Source organism: Eriocheir sinensis, chromosome 7 (genome assembly GCF_024679095.1).
Source record: "Eriocheir sinensis breed Jianghai 21 chromosome 7, ASM2467909v1, whole genome shotgun sequence".
Lineage (NCBI taxonomy): Eukaryota > Metazoa > Arthropoda > Malacostraca > Decapoda > Varunidae > Eriocheir > Eriocheir sinensis.
Window position 1 is genome coordinate 12,569,584 of NC_066515.1, and position 21,151 is coordinate 12,590,734.

General features: G+C 43.0%; 1 protein-coding gene across 1 annotated transcript in view; it reads right to left on the reverse strand.

The window, feature by feature from the left end:
- Positions 1–770: 770 nt before the first annotated feature.
- Positions 771–21,151, reverse strand: part of LOC126995295 (sialic acid-binding Ig-like lectin 10) — a 117,912-nt gene continuing 97,531 nt past the window's right edge. The window contains exons 7-10 of the mRNA XM_050854784.1: positions 16,357–16,469; positions 4,743–4,926; positions 3,938–4,234; positions 771–1,770 (exon numbers count right to left, since the gene is read on the reverse strand). Of these exons, the coding sequence (XP_050710741.1) occupies positions 1,640–1,770; positions 3,938–4,234; positions 4,743–4,926; positions 16,357–16,469 (725 nt within the window). The 3' untranslated portion in view covers positions 771–1,639. The remainder of the gene's footprint in view (positions 1,771–3,937; positions 4,235–4,742; positions 4,927–16,356; positions 16,470–21,151) is intronic.

The following is a 21,151-nucleotide window of genomic DNA, read 5'->3' on the forward strand; positions in this document are numbered from 1 at the left end:
AAAAGAGGTAAACTAATTATCAAAATATACTTTATATTCTGCATTGCTAGCTACGTTTGCCTTTGTAAGTAAATCCAGTACAGACATTCCCCCAATTCCAGAATATGTTTTTTCCTTGTCTTTATCTTTTCCCATGTATACATCAAAGCATGCTGGATATAGATACTTGAAGATGCTGTTGCGACCTTATTATTATTATTATTATTATTATTATTATTATTATTATTATTATTTTTATTATTATTATCATTATTATTATTACAACCATAACAAGACCACTGTGCTATCAATGTAGGTAATCAAGTAGGTCATTTTTGAATTCATTTTAATCCAAAAGGGACATAACACATTACAGGCTGGAATAATCACCCTGACGTGATCTACATGACTCACCCTTGATATTACAGGCTGCAATGATCACAGCAACGTGATCTATAGATTCATTTACATAATTGAATAGGCATACCCATATATATCTTCCCAAGGATCACCTTCCTGCTCTGAGATAAAGTTATCTCGAAATTCCGTCCTCACAGCCTGTGCATCCCCATGGCTCCTCCTTGGTATATTTTGCAAGTTGGTCATCCCTTCACCATCAGTAATTTCTGCTCTCCACGTTTCTAGATTAATCCTAACATGGTCCACATCTTCAGAGTCAAATGTACCCGGAGGCGAATGAGCATTCCTGGATTTTTCGTTCCTTCGCAGACAAATATGCATTTTTTTTTACAGCAAGGGAACCAGCTCAAGGGCAAAAAAAAAAAAAAATGGAAACCCAATTTACATGTATTTACCTTTGTCAATGTCTACTATTCAATGTACACTTATCATTTTTGTAATATTTAATTTATGCATTGTGTTTGAAAAAGATTTTTTTCATCTTCAAAACCTATTTCGGATGATAAATATTAACAAAAATCAACCGAAAATGTCACAAAAATGTAATCGATTTAGTTGGATTTTTTTAATCGATTTAGCACAAAAACCTGACCTGATCGAGAGAAACGAGAGTAATTTTCGGATTCAGCGGTGCAAATTTGTCCTAAATCATTTGAAAAAACTTAGTCAACTTACATTTATTTTTAACCCAGTGTTACCAGCACTTCTGGGCCGCTCCCCCACTCTCAGGGCGCTACACCGTAACCCTGCTTAAGTCTTGCAAGGTCGCACTTCCCTTATCACTGATCACTCAACCCACGACAGGTCACTGTTTTCTCTCCTCTTCAAATGACCCCAAATCAAAATCTTATGTCTTCTCCCTTCTCGGCCACTTTTGTATGTTGTCGCCAAAATCTTCAGTCCTCTGCATCCACTTCGTCCAGATCCAGCTGCCTCATACCTATCCCAATTCTGTCTTACCACCCAGCCAATGCCAGGTAACTGTCACCCTCCCTCCTGCTTATCAATTAACGTCAGTTTGTACCAGCCTCCCTCCCACTTTCACTTAACACCGAATCACGCTTCCGCTCCCCTTCCTCCTCACCTAATGGGTTACTCACTGCTCTTTACCCTCACCTCACGCCATTTTGGGGTACATCAGGGGCGGCGGCGGCGGCGGCACGGGCGTCCTGATGAGGTGGCTGTGCACCACGAGGGGGCTCAGGGGGTCACACGCTGCCCGGCAATACGTGGCAAACTGTCATTTGCGAGTGCCGGGAGGGGGCGGCAGGGGGGGCAGAGGGGGCATCGGAGGGGTACATGCTCCTCCCATCAGCAAGTCAGACAGCTCAAGGGAGACCTCGGTGTGCATCATGGCGCTGAGGTGACCACCTGCATGACGAAGGGATCAGTGGTGGTGGTGGTGAGTGTGTCGTGAGAGTGATGAGGGTGGCGGTGATGTGGTATTGAGGGTGGTGGTGGTTGTGGTGATCGTTGTGGTATTGGTAGTAGTGCTTATGGTTATGGTGGTGGTGGTGACGCCATATTAGTGCCATATTAGTGGTAACAGGGATGGTAATGGAGGAAACGGTGGTTTAACTGGCGGAAAATAAGGCGGCGAAATGATAATTGTAGTAATTATACCAACCACGATATAAGTAACAGCTATACCAGGCGTAAGGATATTAAAACAGTCGCACGTGTGATTTGATACGCGGACGAGAGGCAGTCACGCATGCTGGTGGTGAGACAGGAGGAGTTCAGTTTGTTTTACTTCTCCAGAGAAGATTTTGACGGCAGTGAAAACAATATATGTTAGAGTCCAGTGGTTCCCAATCTATGGTCCGCGGACCGGTGCCGGTCCGTGACTTATGATTTGCTGGTCCGCCAAATTGCTTTACTATTGACTTTTATTTTGTTCATAATTTAAAAAATAATAATCTGTCAAAGCATTTTATTCAAATAAGTGGTTATAATGAAATAAACATTGAATGAAGTGTTAAGAGTATGTTGTAACACCCGCCGGACAGACGAGGAAGAAAGAAAAAAAGAAACAAGAGAAGAGAACGAGAGAAAAGAAGAAAGACAGAAGAAAGAAAGAGAAGAGGAACTAAAGCTAGCGAGAGGGAGATCGGATTTCAAATTTCATATGTAAAATAAGAGATATTACGTTTTGGTGTATTGATGGACCTTGCAATAGGTACATGAATCTATCACCATGACAGCTAGTCTTTTCCATGTCTACTGTAGTACTAAGTGCTGTAGTATGTGTAGTATTTTTCCCTCATGGCATCCACTTGAATATTCCGGGCGGAGTGGAAAAATTTGGGCGGCTTTTCCGATACCCTACGCCCCTGTCCACCCAGCAGTGAATGGGTACCAGGTATTAATCGCGGGTTGTGTCCCGTCTCCTGGGATCTGTTCCCTTCCCTCCTGTCTCTCTCCGGCATAATTATGACCACAGATATTGCGCCGACTAAACGAAACTTTCCTTTTTTTTTTCCATTTGAATAATTTAGCCTTTACACCACTTTACTTTGTATAATGTGAAACATTACATTGCATGGTATTGTCCCACTAAATTTTAAATTGCTTAAAAAATAAAACGCATTTGAGCTATATAAAATTATAAATGTCAGTGTATGCTTGGATCTATGCCTATGGTACTGGTCTGCATATTTTTTTTTTCACTTGCTCGACTGGTCCGTGGCTTTGAAAAGGTTGGGAACCACTGTGTTAGACCATACAACTGTAAGAGACTGATGCAATACATTGCCCTACTCGTGCAGCACAAACTTGACAATCAATTTTAAATCTTTCAGTATGATAGTTTACATAATATGAACGAATAGAAATGTCCATTAACTCATGCAGATCGTATGATATCGACAGCTAAATAACAAGTGAAAATATTGCATCAGTAACACACTTTCCCTATGTCTACTCGTCCTCCAAACCACTGCCAATCACGGCAGTGCTCCGTGTGGGCCAGTGTGGGTTTTGTTCAAAGGTCATGTCACTGTAATTATCTGACTGTCCGTCTACTCTCAAAGTATTTGCGTGTAGTGCTAAATGTATTGGTCCTTACACTGTCAAGTTGAATAAAGTATAGTCAACAGTCCAGCGGGCTAGATGCGTGGACAACGTACTTTCCTTCTAACCAGTCAGTCGTTCATCATTTATATTCACATTTACTTCACATTTACTCAACTACATACCCACTTGTTGCCTTGTTCGTTGAAAGACTCCGGGCTGCGATGCGTTGTATTTTCCTTTCACTTAATGTTATATGCATTTGTGATATTTTGACCTTTTCATTAATTTCGAATTTCCATTTCATTCGTTTTGACAATATTTCTTCTTAGCTCCATGTTTTATTACCTATTACTTAACAATACTGCTGCTGTGTCTGTTGCTATTACTACTACTACTACTACTACTACTATTAATGATGATGATAATAGTAACAGTAATAATATTAATAATATTAATAGTAATAATTACATAAATATTGATATAATGGTATCAATAACGTCCTCACTCCACCGTCCCCACTCACCGGCAAAGGTCCTGCGTGTCTGCTGACTCACAACGAAGGACGCAGCCGAGGCAGCAGATCTAGCGTTGGCCGTTGGCCCAGCAGACGTTGTGGCCTTGGGAGTGGTGAGGTCAGGGTGGTGGTGGTGGCTCCCCCTCCTCAGCACACACTGCACCACCACCGTCGCCGTGGCTAGCAGTAACACCACCGCCGCAGCCACAGCAGACACCAGCACCGCTTCAGTCACAAGTCCTTCACCACCTCCACCACGACTGTCCTCCGTCTCGGGGATCGTCACCTCCTCCACCTTCTCGTTCCCTGTGTTGGAGAAGTGGACAGGAGAAGAGATAGTGGCTTGCTCAGCGACTGTAATCTTTGTTCATCTCTCCAATAACTGATTGCGAGTAAGAAAACACCCCCCTTCCTTTACCTTTAGTGGCTACTGGTAAAATGTGTGTTTTTATATGCATTGGTCGAGCTTCTAAATCATTATCTTGTGCGGCGCAGGGATATACATTTTTTTAAATCCAATTGTCTGTGCGTTTGGCACAAGTTGCTCTCGCCTATCATGACTTCATATAAACTATCCTCTTAACAAAGAAGGATCATTCACAAAAGCCGCCAGGGTGCAAAAATAAGCAACTCATCATGGTATCATTAATCACACATATTGATCCCGACAGTCTTGAAGGTGAAGGCTGCTCGAGTACATGGAGTAACAGCTCACACGAATAAAGCTCACGGATCATATGGTATCAGCTGCCTTGCCGATGAAGGTCGCCGGACAACACAGAGGAACGACTCACTTAACAGATACACCACTCACGCATTCTGTTCTCTGCCGTCTTGTAGGTGAAGGCCTCAAGGGTGACGGCGGGCGAGGCTCCGAGGTCGTTGTGCGCCGACACCTGAATCACGTAGTCTAGGCCCGGTGTGAGACCCTCCAAAGTAAAGGTAGACTGGTGCGACGTCACGTTCAGCTGCTCGATGCCCGTCACGCTCTCAAACACCTGAGAAAGAATGGTGTTGGTGAGGATGCGAAGAGGTGTGAGAGAAAGTGTAAGACCGGAATGTTGTAAGTGTATAATATCATGTACATATGATGTATGTGTCGAAACACCAGCTCAGGATCGGACCACAGGATGGTATTGGACACGTAGCTGTTTATGCCTTTGAGTGAATGAGTGTTGTTGACACTAGGATCTGCACCGTAGTCACCGGAAGAGTGAAAGTTCTGGCGAATCTGCATCTACACCGGAAGGTTGATACCTCCGGCGGACAGCGGTGTAGAATAAAAACCAGTGGCAGCGCGAGGGCCGAGGAGCAGGGAGAAGAATTGGGGCAAGAACGTGCGTCTCCGCTCTCGGGTGTGGCCCCCTTTTAGTGCTCCGCTCACAAACTGTAATTTACTTTAAGACTGTAAATATTAAAAACTCAAACAACCCACAGACATTTTATGTCCCAGTGAGAGAAAGAGAAAAGAAAAGAGAACTCTGAAATGAACTAAGGCAATCCGCTCGGCCATACATATTTACATCACTTTACGTAAAGGCCTTTTGTTATCTCACCAACTTCAATCAACTTTAACTTCTGAAGCAGACAACGGTGACACCGGCCCTGACGAGTGAGGTAACAGTCCGAGCCTAAACACCAACAACAAACAGTTACATATATCAACCACAATAACCACCTAAAAACTTATAACAATGTGAGCGAGGGTGAGGAGGGGTGTAGTTGAGAGAGACGGATGAAAAGAGAAGAGTAAAGGTAAGAATATGAGGAATGGGTGTGTCTGAGGGAAGGTAGGATATGGTTGAAAGAGAAAGGGAGGAGTGTGGGTGGGGATGAGCGGGAGGGATGTCAGAGAGGGCAAGACGGTGGGATATGGATAAGGTTAACAGGGGGAGGTGTGAGTGAGGGTGAGAGGAAAAGGTTTGGGTGAGGGTGACCGGGAGTGATACAGGCAAATTTGAGAAAGCGTGTTGGTGATGGTTACAGGAAGGGGTGTGAATGGTGGCGAGAGAAAGCCCTGAGCGAGGAAAAGAGGGACGGGTTTGAAGAGATAAAAAGGGAGGGGTGTGAGTGAGGCTGGTAGAAAATGGTGTGCATGAGCATGAGAGGGTGGGGCGTGAATGAGGATGAAATGGAGGGGTGAGAAGGGAGGATGAGGTAGAGGGAGGTATATATAAGGCACTTGTCTGTTATATGATAATTACGTACTGCTGCAACGAATAGCGATTGGGCGACAATTGGGCTGATTTAGTCTGCTGAAACAGCACCGCACATCCACCCTCTGACTCCTTTATGCCTGTTATTAACTCTAGAACACGTACGGATACGGATACGGACGTGGGGTATATTTTACCTTGTTTTTGGAAAATAAAAAAAGTTATAATCTAAATTTATTGATTTTGAAAGAATACATAGAAAATACAACTTTTCTAGTTTCATTTACTCTACTATTATAGTAACTATTAAGATATACTAAACATTTTCAGTGTAACTAAAAAAAAAAAAAAGTTGATTGATGACCCACACACTGTCGGGTAGTAAGAGTATCACCTCAGGGTATCACAGCCTCCTGGCGCCAACACACACTGTATGGGAGACCGTAAAACAAACAGTAAATTCTTCGGTAAAAAAAAAGATTTATTGGAATTTTTGTTGTTGTTATGTTATTGCTGTCTGTGAGCACTAAATGGTCAAGAAATATTATGTTAATGTTTTGACAGTCAAAATACATTTGAGCAAAAAATATTCTTGTTTTACAATTATGTACCATTGGAAATGAACAATACCGGTAACTAAAGTTCAGTGTACAAACAATTCATATCCTCAGTGATGGACTATGGAAGCCTATTTTGGCCATCAAACCTCTCCAACACTCACCACAAAACCATACAAACCATACAAAACAAAGCTCTCAAAACAATCACAGGCTGCACCGCTGTTCACCCAGCCAGCTTGGGGATCGGCAACAACAACAACTAAAGTTCTTACCTGTATTAGTGTGGGCCGTCCATCCACCAAGTGTAGATGTGGCGAGGGCACGCAGGGCGTACACAGCCTTGGCACCTGTGTCGTGTCTTCCTGTCGCTGGCCCTCTCACACAGTGAGCACCGCAACATGGGAGCCCTGCTGTCTGCCATCCCTGTGAAGCCTGCTTGATCAACCCTGGCAGGTAAAGGGATGCTGCAGACAGTGCTGATCACCGTCTTCATGGCTTGCGACAGCCTTGAGTTGTTGAGCATCCTCTTCTCGGCCTATGGTATTAGCACGTTAACACTGCACTGGGGTAAAATATACCCCCCCCACCCCCCCCACCCCTTACATAGCCCTACTGGCAACTGAGCACAGACACACTATAAAAAAAAAACCTGTTCTGCCCTCTTTCGGATTCTATCCCTCTCTCTGCTCGTTTATCTCCAGTTTCCTTTCCAACCGTTCTATCTCTGCTGTGGTAGATGCTTACTGTTCTTCCCCTAAACCAATCAACAGTGGTGTTCCACAGGGCTCTGTCCTATCACCCACTCTCTTCTTGTTATTCATCAATGATCTTCTTTCCATAACAAACTCTCCTATCCACTCATACGCTGATGAATCCACTCTGCATTATTCAACTTCTTACAACAGAAGACTCTCTCAACAGGAATTACAAGACTCCAGACTGGAGACTGCAGAACGCTTAACCTCAGACCTTGCTATCATTTCCGATTGGGGTAAATGAACCTTGTGTCCGTCAATGCTTCGAAAACCCAGTTTCTCCACCTATCAATCTTCCAAACACCTATCACCTATTCTTCGACAACACCCAGCTGTCACCTTCTTCAACACTAAATATCCTCGGTCTCCCCTTAGCTCAAAATCTCAACTGGAAACTTCACATCTCCTCTCTTACTAAATCAGCTTCCTCGAGGTTGGGCGTTCTGTATCGTCTCTGCCAGTTCTTCTCCCCCGCACATATGCTTTCCATATATAGGGGCCTTGTCCGCCCTCGTATGGAGTATGCATCTCACGTGTGGGGGGGCTCCACTCACACAGCTCTTATGGACAGAGTGGAGTCTAAGGCTCTTCGTCTCATCAGCTCTCCTCCTCTTACTGACAGCCTTTTACCTCTTAATTCCGCCGCCATGTCGCTTCTCTTTCTATCTTCTATCGATATTTTCATGCTGACTGCTCTTCTGAACTTGCTAACTGCAAGCCTCCCCCCCTCCTGCGGACCCGCTGCACACGACTTTCTACTCATGTCGATCCCTATACTGTCCAAACCCCTTATGAAAGAGTTAACGAGCATCTCCATTCTTTCATCCCCTTCACTGGTAAACTCTGGAACAGTCTTTCTTCGTCTGTATTTCCTCCTGCCTATGACTTAACCTCTTTCAAGAGGAGGGTATCAAGACACCACCATCAAGACTTCTCTTTTGACTACTCTTTGCTTTTTACTTTTGTGGGAGCGGCGAGTGGAGGGCTTTTTTTGTGTACTCTTTTTCTTGCCCTTGAGCCGCATCCTTTGATGTAAAAAAAAATGTAGTTGCTCCAAAATTTACCTCCTTTTTCTTATTCTTTTTATTATTAGGAGTATTAGTAGGTTTGCTTCCTGCCCGTAGCCACAAGCTGGGATTTTCCAGTCATCCTCGAGTGGCCTAAGCCTACCAATATGCTGTCCTGAAGACCACCTATCAACCCGGTCTCAATATTCTCTTTCTTAGAAGAAAATCAAAGATGAGTTCCGAGGGACCGACGAGGCAAGCAAGACGGCGCCACTACAAACACTTGCCTGCTCCTAAACAGACTGGGACCGACCATTATATTAGGCATCACCAAGAAAACCTACCAGCAAAACGTAAAAAATAAAAATAAAGTATCCAGAGGAGCAGTAACTTCGTAAAAAGAAGTTACAGCAGAAGTATAGTCGGTTTACCCAAGTCTGAAGTGAGCATTATCGTGCAATGGCAACCTACTGTCAGACGGCGTGTCCGATTTCTTGGATACTGTATGCTAGCCAACGCAGAGTAAACAGTCGTCAGTGTCAATAAGTATATGCAGGCAGTATTAAGAAATACCGTCAATTACAGTTCAATGTGAGTTGAAAAATATCAGTAATATCGCAAATTCTAATTCTAATTCTTCCAGATAATTCTGGCACTTAGCCACAAATATCTCCTCCAATTTCACTTTTTCGTCTTTCCCTCCTCTCCTTAACCCTGACGGCAGCACCACCGTCTCATCTATCTCTAAGGCTGAACTCTTCGCTCAAACTTTCTGTAACAACTCCACTCTGGACGATTCTGGGCATATTCCTCCTACTCACCAACCCTCTGACTCCTTTATGTCTGTTATTTAGATTCTTAAGAATGATGTTTTCTATGCCCTCCCTGGCCTCAACTTTAAGAAGGCTTATGGACCTGATGGAGTGCCTCCTATTGTCCTTAAAAACTGTGCTTCCGTGCTGACACCTTGCCTGGTCAAATTCTTTCGCCTCTGCCTATCAACATATATCTTTCCTTTCTGCTGAAAACATGCCTTCATACAGCCTGTGCCTAAGAAGGGTGATCCTTCCAATCCCTCAAATTACCGCCCTATAATTTTACTTTCCTGTCTGTCTAAAGCTTTTGAATCAATCCTTAACCGGAAGATTTAAAAGCACCTTTACGCTTCTGACCTTCTGATCGCCAGTATGAGTTCCGCAAGGGGTGTTCTACTGGCGATCTTCTTGCTCTCTTAACTAACTCTTGGTCATCCTCTCTTAGCCGTTTCGGTGAAACTTTCTCAGTTGTGCTAGACATATCAAAAGCCTTTGATAGGGTCTGGCACAAATCTTTGCTTTCCAAACTACCTTCCTACGGTTTCTATCCTTCTTCCTGTACCTTTATCTCCAGTTTCCTCTCTGACCGATCTATCACTGCTGTTGTAGACGGTCACTGTTCTCCCCCCAAACCTATCAACAGTGGTGTTCCTCAGGGCTCTGTCATATCTCTCACTCTCTGTTGTTCATTGATGATCTTCTTTCCAAAACGCACTGTCCTATCCATTCTTACGCCGATGACTCTACTCTGCATTTCTCAACTTTTTTTGATAAAAAGCCAACTCAACAGGAACTAGACCAGTCCATTCTTGAGGCTCCAGAACGCTTAACCTCAGACCTTACTCTCATTTCCGATTGGGGCAAAAAGAACCTAGTGTCCTTCAACGCTTCAAAAACTCAATTTCTTCACCTATGAACTCGACACAATCTTCCAAACACCTATCCCCTATTCTTCGACGACACTCAGCTGTCACCTTCTCCTACACTAAACATCCTTGGTCTATCCTTAATTAACTCAAAATCTCAACTGGAATCTCCATATCTCCTCTCTCACTAAATTAGCTTCCTCGTGGTTGGGCGTTCTGTATCGCCTCCTCCAGTTTTTTCTCCCCCGCACAGATGCTGTCCATATACAGGGACCTTGTACGCCTTCGTATGGAGTATGCATCACATGTGTGGTGGGGGTTCCACTCATACAGCTCTCTTGGAGAAAGTAGAATCAAATGCTCTTCGTCTCATCAACTCCCCTTCTCTTACTGACAGGTTTTTACCTTTTAAAATTCTGTCCCCATGCTGCCTCTCTTTCTATCTTGTATCGACAATTTCATGCTGACTGTTCTTCTGATCTAGTTAATTGTATGCCTCCCCCCCTCCTGCGGCCCCGCTGCACTCGACTTTCTACTCTAGATCATCCCTATACTGTCCAAACCCTTTATGCAAGAGTTAACCATCATCTTCACTCTTTCTTCCCTTACACTGGTAAACTCTGGAACAGCCTTACTTCGTCTGCATTTCCTCCTACCTATGACTTGACCTCCTTCAATAAGAGTGTATGAAGACACCTCTCCACCAGAAACTGACCTCTCTTTTGGCCACTTTACTTTTGTCTATTATGGGAGCGGTGCGTAGCAGGCTTTTTTTTTTATCTGCGTCGCAGACGCCGATCAACAGATTGTCCATCTTCTTAGTGTTGTTGTTGTTGTTCTCTTGAAGTTGTTTTCCTGGCTTACCAATGCATTGTAGACATGACATTGTATAATAACATTTGTTATAGTATTATTAATAAAGTCAGATTTTTTTTATTTTTTACGTTTTGGCCTGTGGCGCCGGTAGGCCTTCATAGTAGGGCCTGATGGTCGGCCCCAGCCCGTTGTGGCGCAGGCAAGTGTTTATAGTGGCGCCATCTTTACTTTTCAGCATTTTCCATTTTAGACCCCTAGTTGCATAAAATAAATTGTTGGGAGTGTGTTGGAGGGTCATGCGACGCCGATCTAGCACATTTTTTTTGTGCTGTCAACACTTTTTTTCACTCTTTGTTGCCCTTGAGCCGTCTCCTTTGTTGTAAAAAATAAAGCTGTTTTGTTAATTTACAAGATCGATGATTATGATTATTAAACAGCCTTGAAGCTGTCCACCATCGAGAAAATTAGCAGGCTTATATTAAAATACGAAAAATAAGCATGCTAACTAAGATGTCAAGTGAAAAAGTAAAGCTTCATCTCACTCCCTTATTTTGTTGGCTGAGGCTCTCATCGGGACGAGACCAACCCCATAATGTCATACATACACCACACGTATGTTGGAATCTACCATTTAGTGTATTATAGACTTAGACACATATAGATTGCTACCGAGCTCCAAATTAAGCCAGATTTCTGATGACGTATCAGTCCGTCACGCGGTGAGCATGCACACCAATGGTGGTGGGTTCAACACTCACTTCAGGCATTTAGAAAACATTTAGCATCCATACTCCCACCACCAACAAACATTTCACAGGCGGATCCCACTTTCAAGGGGTGGAGTTTGCCGGATCGGCGTTTTAACATAACATGAACAACTTTAGACACTTGCCTCTCTAATGACATATCAGTCCCTCACGCGGTGAGCATGCGCACCGCACTCGACAGGTAGCAATGGGTCACCTGGCCCTCAAGGGTGCCGCCCAGCGTCATCATGACGTTTGGTGTAAGATATTATAAGCTACCTCCCCCCCCTGGTGGTCCTTGGGACGTAGTCATGTGATGAATCAAATTTCCCATCAACACCTATTCCTTTCTTACAGGCGGCCCGAGCAATGTATTTCTAGCTGACCATGTTCGTTGACATTGATGTGTTTGTTTCAACTGTGTTCAACATTAGAGGAAAGTGCCGAAACTTGCATCAGTTTTAAATTTGCCCCCCCCCCCCTGACCGTCCTTGGGACGTAGTTTCTGTTGATTTACTACACCCTCCCGCTAGTCAAACGGGCTCAAAATATCTTTGTGTGTATATCATTTACCAGGATACGTGTCTAAACCCTGGTGTGGCGGTAAGTCTCGTGCCCCTGGTTTGGTTTATCCCATCCTGATCTGCGCATCGCGGAACCCAATCATGACTATTACAGAGTAACTAAGCGAAGAATCTAAGTTCAAATTAGTACCAAGGAGGACCTAAAAATCGATGCAAAGCGGAACAGGTAAAAAAAAGAAGTGTTGATACCCTAGTTATATACACCATTTACTTTTATAAAAAAATATAAATACACTTAGGTGGGACAGATCCCGACATGCAGTCGACAAAAGACACAGTACCGTGTCGAAATTTACCCACCCTGTGTATGTAAACAAAGCCCAGATAAACCAAACCAAGGGGACGAGACTTACTGCCACTCCGGTAAAACACAAAGCACCTCATTAATTTGGCCGCGCTCTCCACTTCGAGTATTGATGTAAGTGACAATGGTGGTGGGTTCAACACTCACTTCAAAACATTTACAAAACATTTAGCATCAATACCTACACCACCAACAAACATATCACAGGCGGATCCCACTTTCAAGGGATGGAGTTTGCAGGATCGCCGTTTTAACACAACATGAACAACTTTAGACACTTGCCTCTTTTCGGATCTTACACACTTCTAAACCTTCCACTTACCACTTCACATGTTCATGCCAAGGGCGCAACCCCTTTCTATGGGCTGACCTATGTCACTGGAGTGTTTCCTTAAGTGTGGTAAAACCTGATCCTGCACTCCAGGGCTCGGACTATCATGAGCTTGACTTTACTCTTAAGCAGTACCAAAGTTATCCAGGTGTTGTAGGAACCCGGGGCCACCTGCCCAAGTCGAGACAGTGTGAGGAAGCTGATGGTCAGTGGGTATCCAGACAGATCTGACACCTTTTCCCTCACTGTCGCTGTAACAGTAGGAAGTGAGATCTCAATAGGAAATGTGGTCTCGTTGTACTTGTAGTCTCAAACGCAAGCAGGAACACACACACATGCTCCCTCGCTCTCGTGGCGAGGGTGGCTCTCCTCAGAGCGTAACCAAGGCAGAGGTTTTCTATCCTCCTCAGTTTATTATAACATAACCACTCTGCCCACGACTGTGTTGTGTACGAGAGGTAAATGTACGAAGTTCTCTACTCCACAAATACGCCTTAACTTTCTTTTTCCAGTAGGCGAACAATATTTAGTTTATTCAACGAGATAACCCACTATTATATTTATTTTTGTGTTTTATATCGTCTAGCATCTAGTATTAAAATGACCAGTGTTGTAAAATATATAAGCAGCAATGAAGGAGTATAACAGTAGGGTATGTCGCTACATGACAAGCTATTGATAGCCTACTCCTGAAAAACAGTTATCCCTACAGTGTCCCAATTGCGTCCAAGCCAATCCTCAGCAAGGCCTGGCACGTTTTGAAGAAAGTACTTAGTAAGTACTGCTCTCTAAGGGTGAGGGGTGTGAGTGAGAGTGAGAAGAAATGTGAATAAAAGGGGGAGTGAGGAGAGATGTGAATAAGAGTGAGAGGGAGGAGAGATGTGAATAAAAGTGAGAGGGAGGAGATCAGTGAATAAAAGTGAGAGGGAGGGGACTGGTTGAGGTTTGCAAGGAGGGGTTTTGGTGAGGTTGGCAGAGTGGGGTATAGGCAAGGACGAGACGAAGGGGAGTCAGTGATGGTGACAAAGAGGGATTCACAAGAATATAAGGAGACTACATGAGGGCAGATGGCCTAATAAGGCAGCACCTGAAGATGAGTTATTCACCAGACTCTTCCCACCCGTAAATATATCTAACCTCCAGTTGAAGCTTTCAATTGTGTAATGGACCAAGAACTGATCCCTGATGGCCGCCGCTAGTAACTCGAACCCAATCTGATTTACTGTCATTTACCTGAACTCCCTGTGTCAGAGGCTCCTAAACTTGACCATACCAAGGACCACCGGTTATGATGAGTCCCACCCAAAGACCCCCAACCAAACATAATATACCATTACCATACCGGGATACCCAGTACTACCCAGAACAACGTAGAGCATTTAATATTTACTTATTCCTGCCGATGTAGCGATACCAGCGACACTAGGATGACAGAGATTTAATGATTTCTTTATTGATTTTATTTTTTTGGTGATTTTTTTTTTCTTTTTTTTTTTTTCATTGTGTCGCGGAGCACCTAGGGCCTCCTTCCGGACCCAAGTTTGGGAACATCTGTTCTGTGTCATGTCACTAAGACGCGCCTTTATCCATCTCCAAAGTTTACACTAAATCCCAAGGGCTTTCATTTTAATAAGAAGTCTTTGGTGAGGCTTTTTATTAAATGCTTTAAACCAAGATATTATAATTTTTGTCCTTATCTGGCGCTTCCTATACCTTTTTTGTAAACTTATTGAAGAATAGTGAGACAAAATGGCCCCATCCTGTAAACTAATGTTAAGGCTGTGTGTCTAGAATATAGCTCATCGGTGGCTCAGCTGGTTTGCTGCCCTGACTTTTACTGAGACGGTCCGGAGGCCGTATGCTGTAAGCTCTCCCATGCAGTGCCTCGGAGAGACGGTGGCTTAGTAGGACCCGCGTTCACCACGTCATGGTCGACGCGGGTTCGAATCCACCGCTACCACCTAGGATTTTTCAGTCATCGCCGAATGACCTAAGACTACCCACATGCTGTCCTGAAGATCACCTATCAACCCGGACCCTAGATGAAATGTCAAGTGAATCAAGAATAAACTTCAGGGGGCAGCACGAGCCAAGAAATGGTTGCGCCACTCTAAACACTTGCCTGCAACACAACGGGCTGGGACCGACTATCACACCCCAATAATATAGCCTACCAGCAGTCTGTGCAACCTTTGCCGGTGTATTGGACCTTCAACATTGGAGCATACGGCCCCGGGTTTGATCTCCGACACTCAGTGGTGTGCTCAAGGGCAACAAAAAAAGGTGTAAAAAAAAGCCCGCTAATCGCTCTTCCCATAAAGATACAAGTAATAGGTGGCCAAAAGAGAGGTCAATTTCGGGAGGAGAGGTGTCTTGATACACTCCTCTTGAAAGAGTTCAAGTCAAAGGCAGGAGGAAATATAGACGAAGGAAGGCTGTTCCAGAGTTTACCACTGTAAGGGATAAAATAATAAAGATGCTGGTTAACTCTTGCATAAGGGGTTTGGACAGTATAGGGATGAACATGAGTAGATAGTCGAGTGCAGTGGGGTTGCGAGAGGAGGGGAGGCATGCAGTTAGCAAGTTCAGAAGAGCAGTCAGTATGACTGCTATCTGATCGATAGAAAATAAAAAGAGAGGCAACATGGCGGCGGAATTAAAGAGGTAGAAGACTTTCAGTAAGAGGAGGAGAGCTGATGAGACGAAGCAGTGTGAGTGGACACCCCCCCCCCCCCCCCTCACCAATGAGATGCATACTCCATGCGAGGGCGGACAAGGCCCCTGTAAATGGATAGCAACTGTTCGGGGAAGAAGAACTGGCGGAGACGGTACAGAACGCCCAGCCTCGGAAAGCTGATTTAGTAAGGGAAGTGATATAACGTTTCCAGTTGAGATTTTGAGTTAAGGATAGACCGAGGATGTTTAGTGTTGAAGAAGGTGACAGTTGAGTGTTGTCAAAGAATAGGGGATAGGTGTTTGGAAGATTGTCTCGAGTGGATAGGTGGAGAAACTGCGTTTTTGAGGCGCTGAAGGACACCAGGTTCTTCTTGCCCTAATTGGAGATGATAGTAAGGTTTGAGGCTAAGCGTTCTGCAGCCTCCAGCCTGGAATCGTTTAGTTCATGTTGGTTGGGTCTTCTATTAAAAGAAGTTGAGTAATGCAGATTAAAGTCATCGGCGTAAGAATGGATAGGACAGTTCCTTTTGGAAAGATCATCAATTAATAACAGAGAGTGGGAGATAGCATAGAGCCCTGCGGGACACCACTGTTCATTTCAGTTTCCGAAGTGTTTTTGATGTCATTTTAAAGGTGGGCCTGCCGCTGCTGCCTGGCAGTAGTCTGGACAGACACATTGACTCATCGTCAGCACATGGACTGCGATGGGCACACCGTAGGAACACATTGCCGATCATCTCTCTGAGTGTATACGGCTAAATGGACTCGCGCAGACAAAGCAAACGCACAATCACGAAAACAGAGACACCCACCCTGGCGGAGAAGCTCTGCTTTAGTCCTCCGTCGAAGCCCGCAGTGCAGGCCACGCCCAGCGAGTCGTACGTCTTGTTGACAACTTCACATGACATAGGGCGTTGAGGACGACCTGCCAAAACAATATGTGCATGAAATGACCCAAATGAGCGCGCTCACACACACACACACACACACACACACACACACACACACACACACACATAAAACTTATCAGAATGAAATGAAAACGCATCATCAGTAGGGGAGGAAAATCACGTGTCACAAACCTTCTGATTTTCTATAAATTATCAATCGACGTGTTAATTAAAGAAAAAGCTGAATGGGCTGCTTATATCTGGATCTGAAAAATCGATAAAGTTCCGCACATGCGTCTTTTATGGGACATGGAAAACAAAGGAGAACTGAGCAGAAACATCTTTAAGTGGATGGAAGACTCTGAGAAAACGACGATGAGGTCAGGGTGGAGCGGAGTAACACGTGAAGTACCACAAGGATCACTGTTGGCTCCAAAAGTTTCGGTACAGGAATGGAAGCAGCTCAAAGGAAAAAAAAAGAAAAAGGAGACAAAAGCCCGTTGCAATTAGTGCAATGTAAAAAAAAAAAAGAAGCCATAATCATTTCATACTTCTTCATTAACCCTGGATCACCAGCGTTGTCCGGAATCCCGTCGAAAGGCCTATTATGTGTCGCTGAGAAAACGATGCTAGACCTATGAGGCTGGGGGCCCCTGACATCTTAGTTTAGGTTGTGATCTTATCCTGTGAGGTGCCTTCATGGGGCTCATGTATGTACCATAGATATAGGGTATCATTACCCAAGATTTCAGACATGTCTGGTGAAATCAGAATTATAACAGTTTACCTCAATAAAATTTTCTTTCTTTATCCTTCTCCGTTCTTTCGAAGGCATAAGGCCTAAGGGGCTGGATAATCTCTGTGGACGTCTGTACTAAACGTCTTGCAAGTTGGAGCAGCGTACCTCAACACTATGGCTGGCTGTGATTTTTGTAACAAAAGTCCTGAGTTTTTTTTTTTTTTTTTGGCCATTTTTACCTCTTTTTGTAATTTTTTTAATGCTTATTTCAAGGTCCAATTCCCGGACAAGTCTGGTAATAAAGTACAATTTATAAAGCTGATGAGCCAGGGTTAAGTGTTCAAGGCGTAGGCAGTTCGGAAAAAAAACACATGAAGGTTGTTTCAGAATTAACCAGCGAAAGAGATGAAAGAAAAATGCTGGTTAACTCTTTCATAAGGGATTTGGATACTATAATACTGGGATCGCACATCCGCGACTTCGCTATGCGACGGTTGGCGATTTTGGAAATTTTCGAAATCGGCATATACGCTCGACGGTAAAGTTCGCACGACTTGCGGGTGCCGGCCCGTCGCGCGAACATTTTGAAATGTTCATAAAGTTCGCAGAGGGTCTGCGATATTGGCCAAATCGCACGGTTATTCGCACCATTAAGCGAGAGACCATCGCAGTATGCGCTCGCATACCCTCGTCAAACGCAAGGGGTCGCGGTGTATGCGAGCGTATATGGGAGCGACTTTGTACATCGTGTGTATGGCAGCGACGGTGCTTCGGGAAGCGAGATGGCAGCGAGAGAGCGGGAGGGTGTGAAAAACCGTTGGCGTCTTGGCGAGCGACCTCGCTCGCACTTAACACTGTCCTGCCACACGCCGCTACCCTGCCCGCCAACAAAATAATAGCCTAATATTCATGAATTTATAATAATAGCATATTATTCCTAACTGCTAAATAATAGCTTAGTGTTCATGAATGGAAAATAATAGAATAGTATTCCTAAATGCAAAATAATAGCCTGGTTTAACAAAATGCAAAATTATAAGCTAGTGTACACAGTAAAATTATTAGCTAGAGTACACAGTAAAATTATAATGTATTTCTCTTGACTACTTCATTAGCTTGTTAGCAAGTTATTACAGATTGTAAAACTCTTTCTCTTTTTGTAGATACGGTATAACATGCAGAAAACCTTACACCATACGAATAAAATCCAATATTCCTCAAAACAACTTACTTCGTTCCCAGGAGATCACGACCCCCAGGTTAAGAACTGCTGAATTAGAAGCAAGAAACAATAAAGCAATATCAGCGACAGCAAGGGAGGGTAGCACGGGCTACTACTTACTTGAAGCACTGGGTGGTCGTTACTAACCGACTATCAAATTTGAGTCGACACAAGCAACTGGCGTTGCCAAATGGGGATTATTTTACCATACTGAACTATAAGGTTGATATAGATTAACTTAATGTGTAGTTGGTTATATATATGATATATACATGTATATATATATATATATATATATATATATATATATATATATATATATATATATATATATATATATATATATATATATATATATATATATATATATATATATATATATATATATATATATATATATATATATATATATATATATATATATATATATATATATATATATATATATATATATATATATATATATATATATATATATATATATATATATATATATATATATATATATATATATATATATATATATATATATATATATATATATATATATATATATATATATATATATATATATATATATATATATATATATATATATATATATATATATATATATATATATATATATATATATATATATATATATATATATATATATATATATATATATATATATATATATATATATATATATATATATATATATATATATATATATATATATATATATATATATATATATATATATATATATATATATATATATATAATGTGTGGTGTGTGGGGGATGGACGGAAGAGAGAGCGCGAATAGTGTTTTCCGTCTATATGGGTCGTACAGCGACGCGCCCTCGACGTTTTCTCGACCATGCGTGCGACGTCGAGCGTCGTCGAGCGGCTAGACGAGGGGCAGTCGCGCATAGTCGCCAGGCCCTGCGTCCATCGCGAACCGTCGCAACGGGTTTTATTTTCAAAAGTGGGCTCCTCTGCGTACAGTTGCGCGCATTCACGCACGATTCACCTCGACGTCCCCTCGCCTGTCGCCCTCGTGTGCGTATAGGCGAGCGACCCTCCCTCGCCATGTTGCTGAGTTGAAACAGAGGCAAACGCGCAGAGACAATGGCGATGCTCCCGTGATTTCGTGCATTTTCAAAATCGCCAACCGTCGTAGAGCGAAATCGCAGATGTGTGATCCCAGCATAAGGATGGGCAAAAGTAGAATAAAAGTGAAAACAACAGTCAGGATGAAAAGATCGATAATATATGTACAGAGGCAACACTGCAGCGCAGCATAATGGGTGGAGAACAGTCAGAAAGATATCGGGAGTCTATGAGACGAAAAGCTTCCAAAAGGGCAGTGCAAAACCCACATAAGCTGCATACTCCAAACGAAGGCGGACAAGGCCCTTGTTTATGATTAGCATCTGGGAGGGGGAAAACAACTGGATGCAATAGACAACGACTAACCTTGAGGAATCTGATTTAGCAAGGGATGCGATTTGCAGTTTCTAGGTGAGATTTTGTCAAGGACAGACCGAGTATGATTAGTGTAGAAAATGGGACAGCTGAGTGTATTCGAAGAATAGGGATTGGTAAATGAAAGATTGTGTCGAGCTGACAGGTTTAAGGCCTTGCAGGACACAAAGTTCCTTCTGCGCCACTAACAAACCCATGCCTGCTTTATTAACTACTCTCCCCCAACTCTATCCACGTTCCACAGTCCCTCTTTCCTTTTGTTTATTTCTTCGTCACCTCCCCCTTCGCCTTCCACTTCTTCATTCCCTCCCCTTTCTATTATATATTCATTTCATCACCATCACCCATTCCATTAGTTCCGCATCCACCACCTCACCTGGGGGAGAGGAGTCCCTGAGTTAACTTTTGGAAAAGGTATCGTCCCTTTTGATGGAAATATATCGGGTAATGACAGGTCCATCAGTCTAACCTCAGTACTAGGTAACCTATTCGGGACCATAATATTAAAAATAGTGTGTTACCTAAAAGGCATACATTAATCACGAATTCACAAAACGGTTTCCGAAACAAGAGATCCTGTTTATCAAACCTACTAACCTTTTATATGGACGTCTTCTCATTTTGTGACGTAATCAAATCACCGGATGTAGTTTTCTGGGTTTTCAAAAGGCATTTCATAAAGTTCCACAACTTAATTTACCTTACAAAATCAAACGACTAGGTTTTGAAGGTAAAGTAAACCAATACGTCGCTAATTGGTTGAGCAACAGACACTAAAGGGATGTCATTACCAGTCATTAATGGTGTCCCTCAGGGCTCGGTTTTTGCCTTAGTGCTGTTCTTAATTTACATAAATGACGTGTGTTGGACTCAGATTGCTGCCGAACACTATTATAGTAATTGGTTCTCTCAGACCAAGATAGGGAAAGCCTTCAAAATTTGTATTTGATTTAAGCCTGGTCTGATGGATGGTCCATGATATATATGGATACGTGCCAGGTTTTTCAAAATGGAACAAAACATTTGGAGGTTAGATTACTAACCGGGTGGTGTGAAACTCAAAAGTGTTCAGTCTGTTAAGATCTAGTCATTTAGACGTCAAACCTCAGGTTTTCCAAGCAATGCACTGATGCAGCGAATAAAGAAAATTGAATGTTGGGTTTCATTGAAAGAATTTCTCATTCAAGAGTAAAATTGTGTTACTACCTCTATACACTAGAATATTCAGTGATGGTGATTAATGGGGCGTTCTGTCTTGGCGCCACAATTGCGGGGCCATAT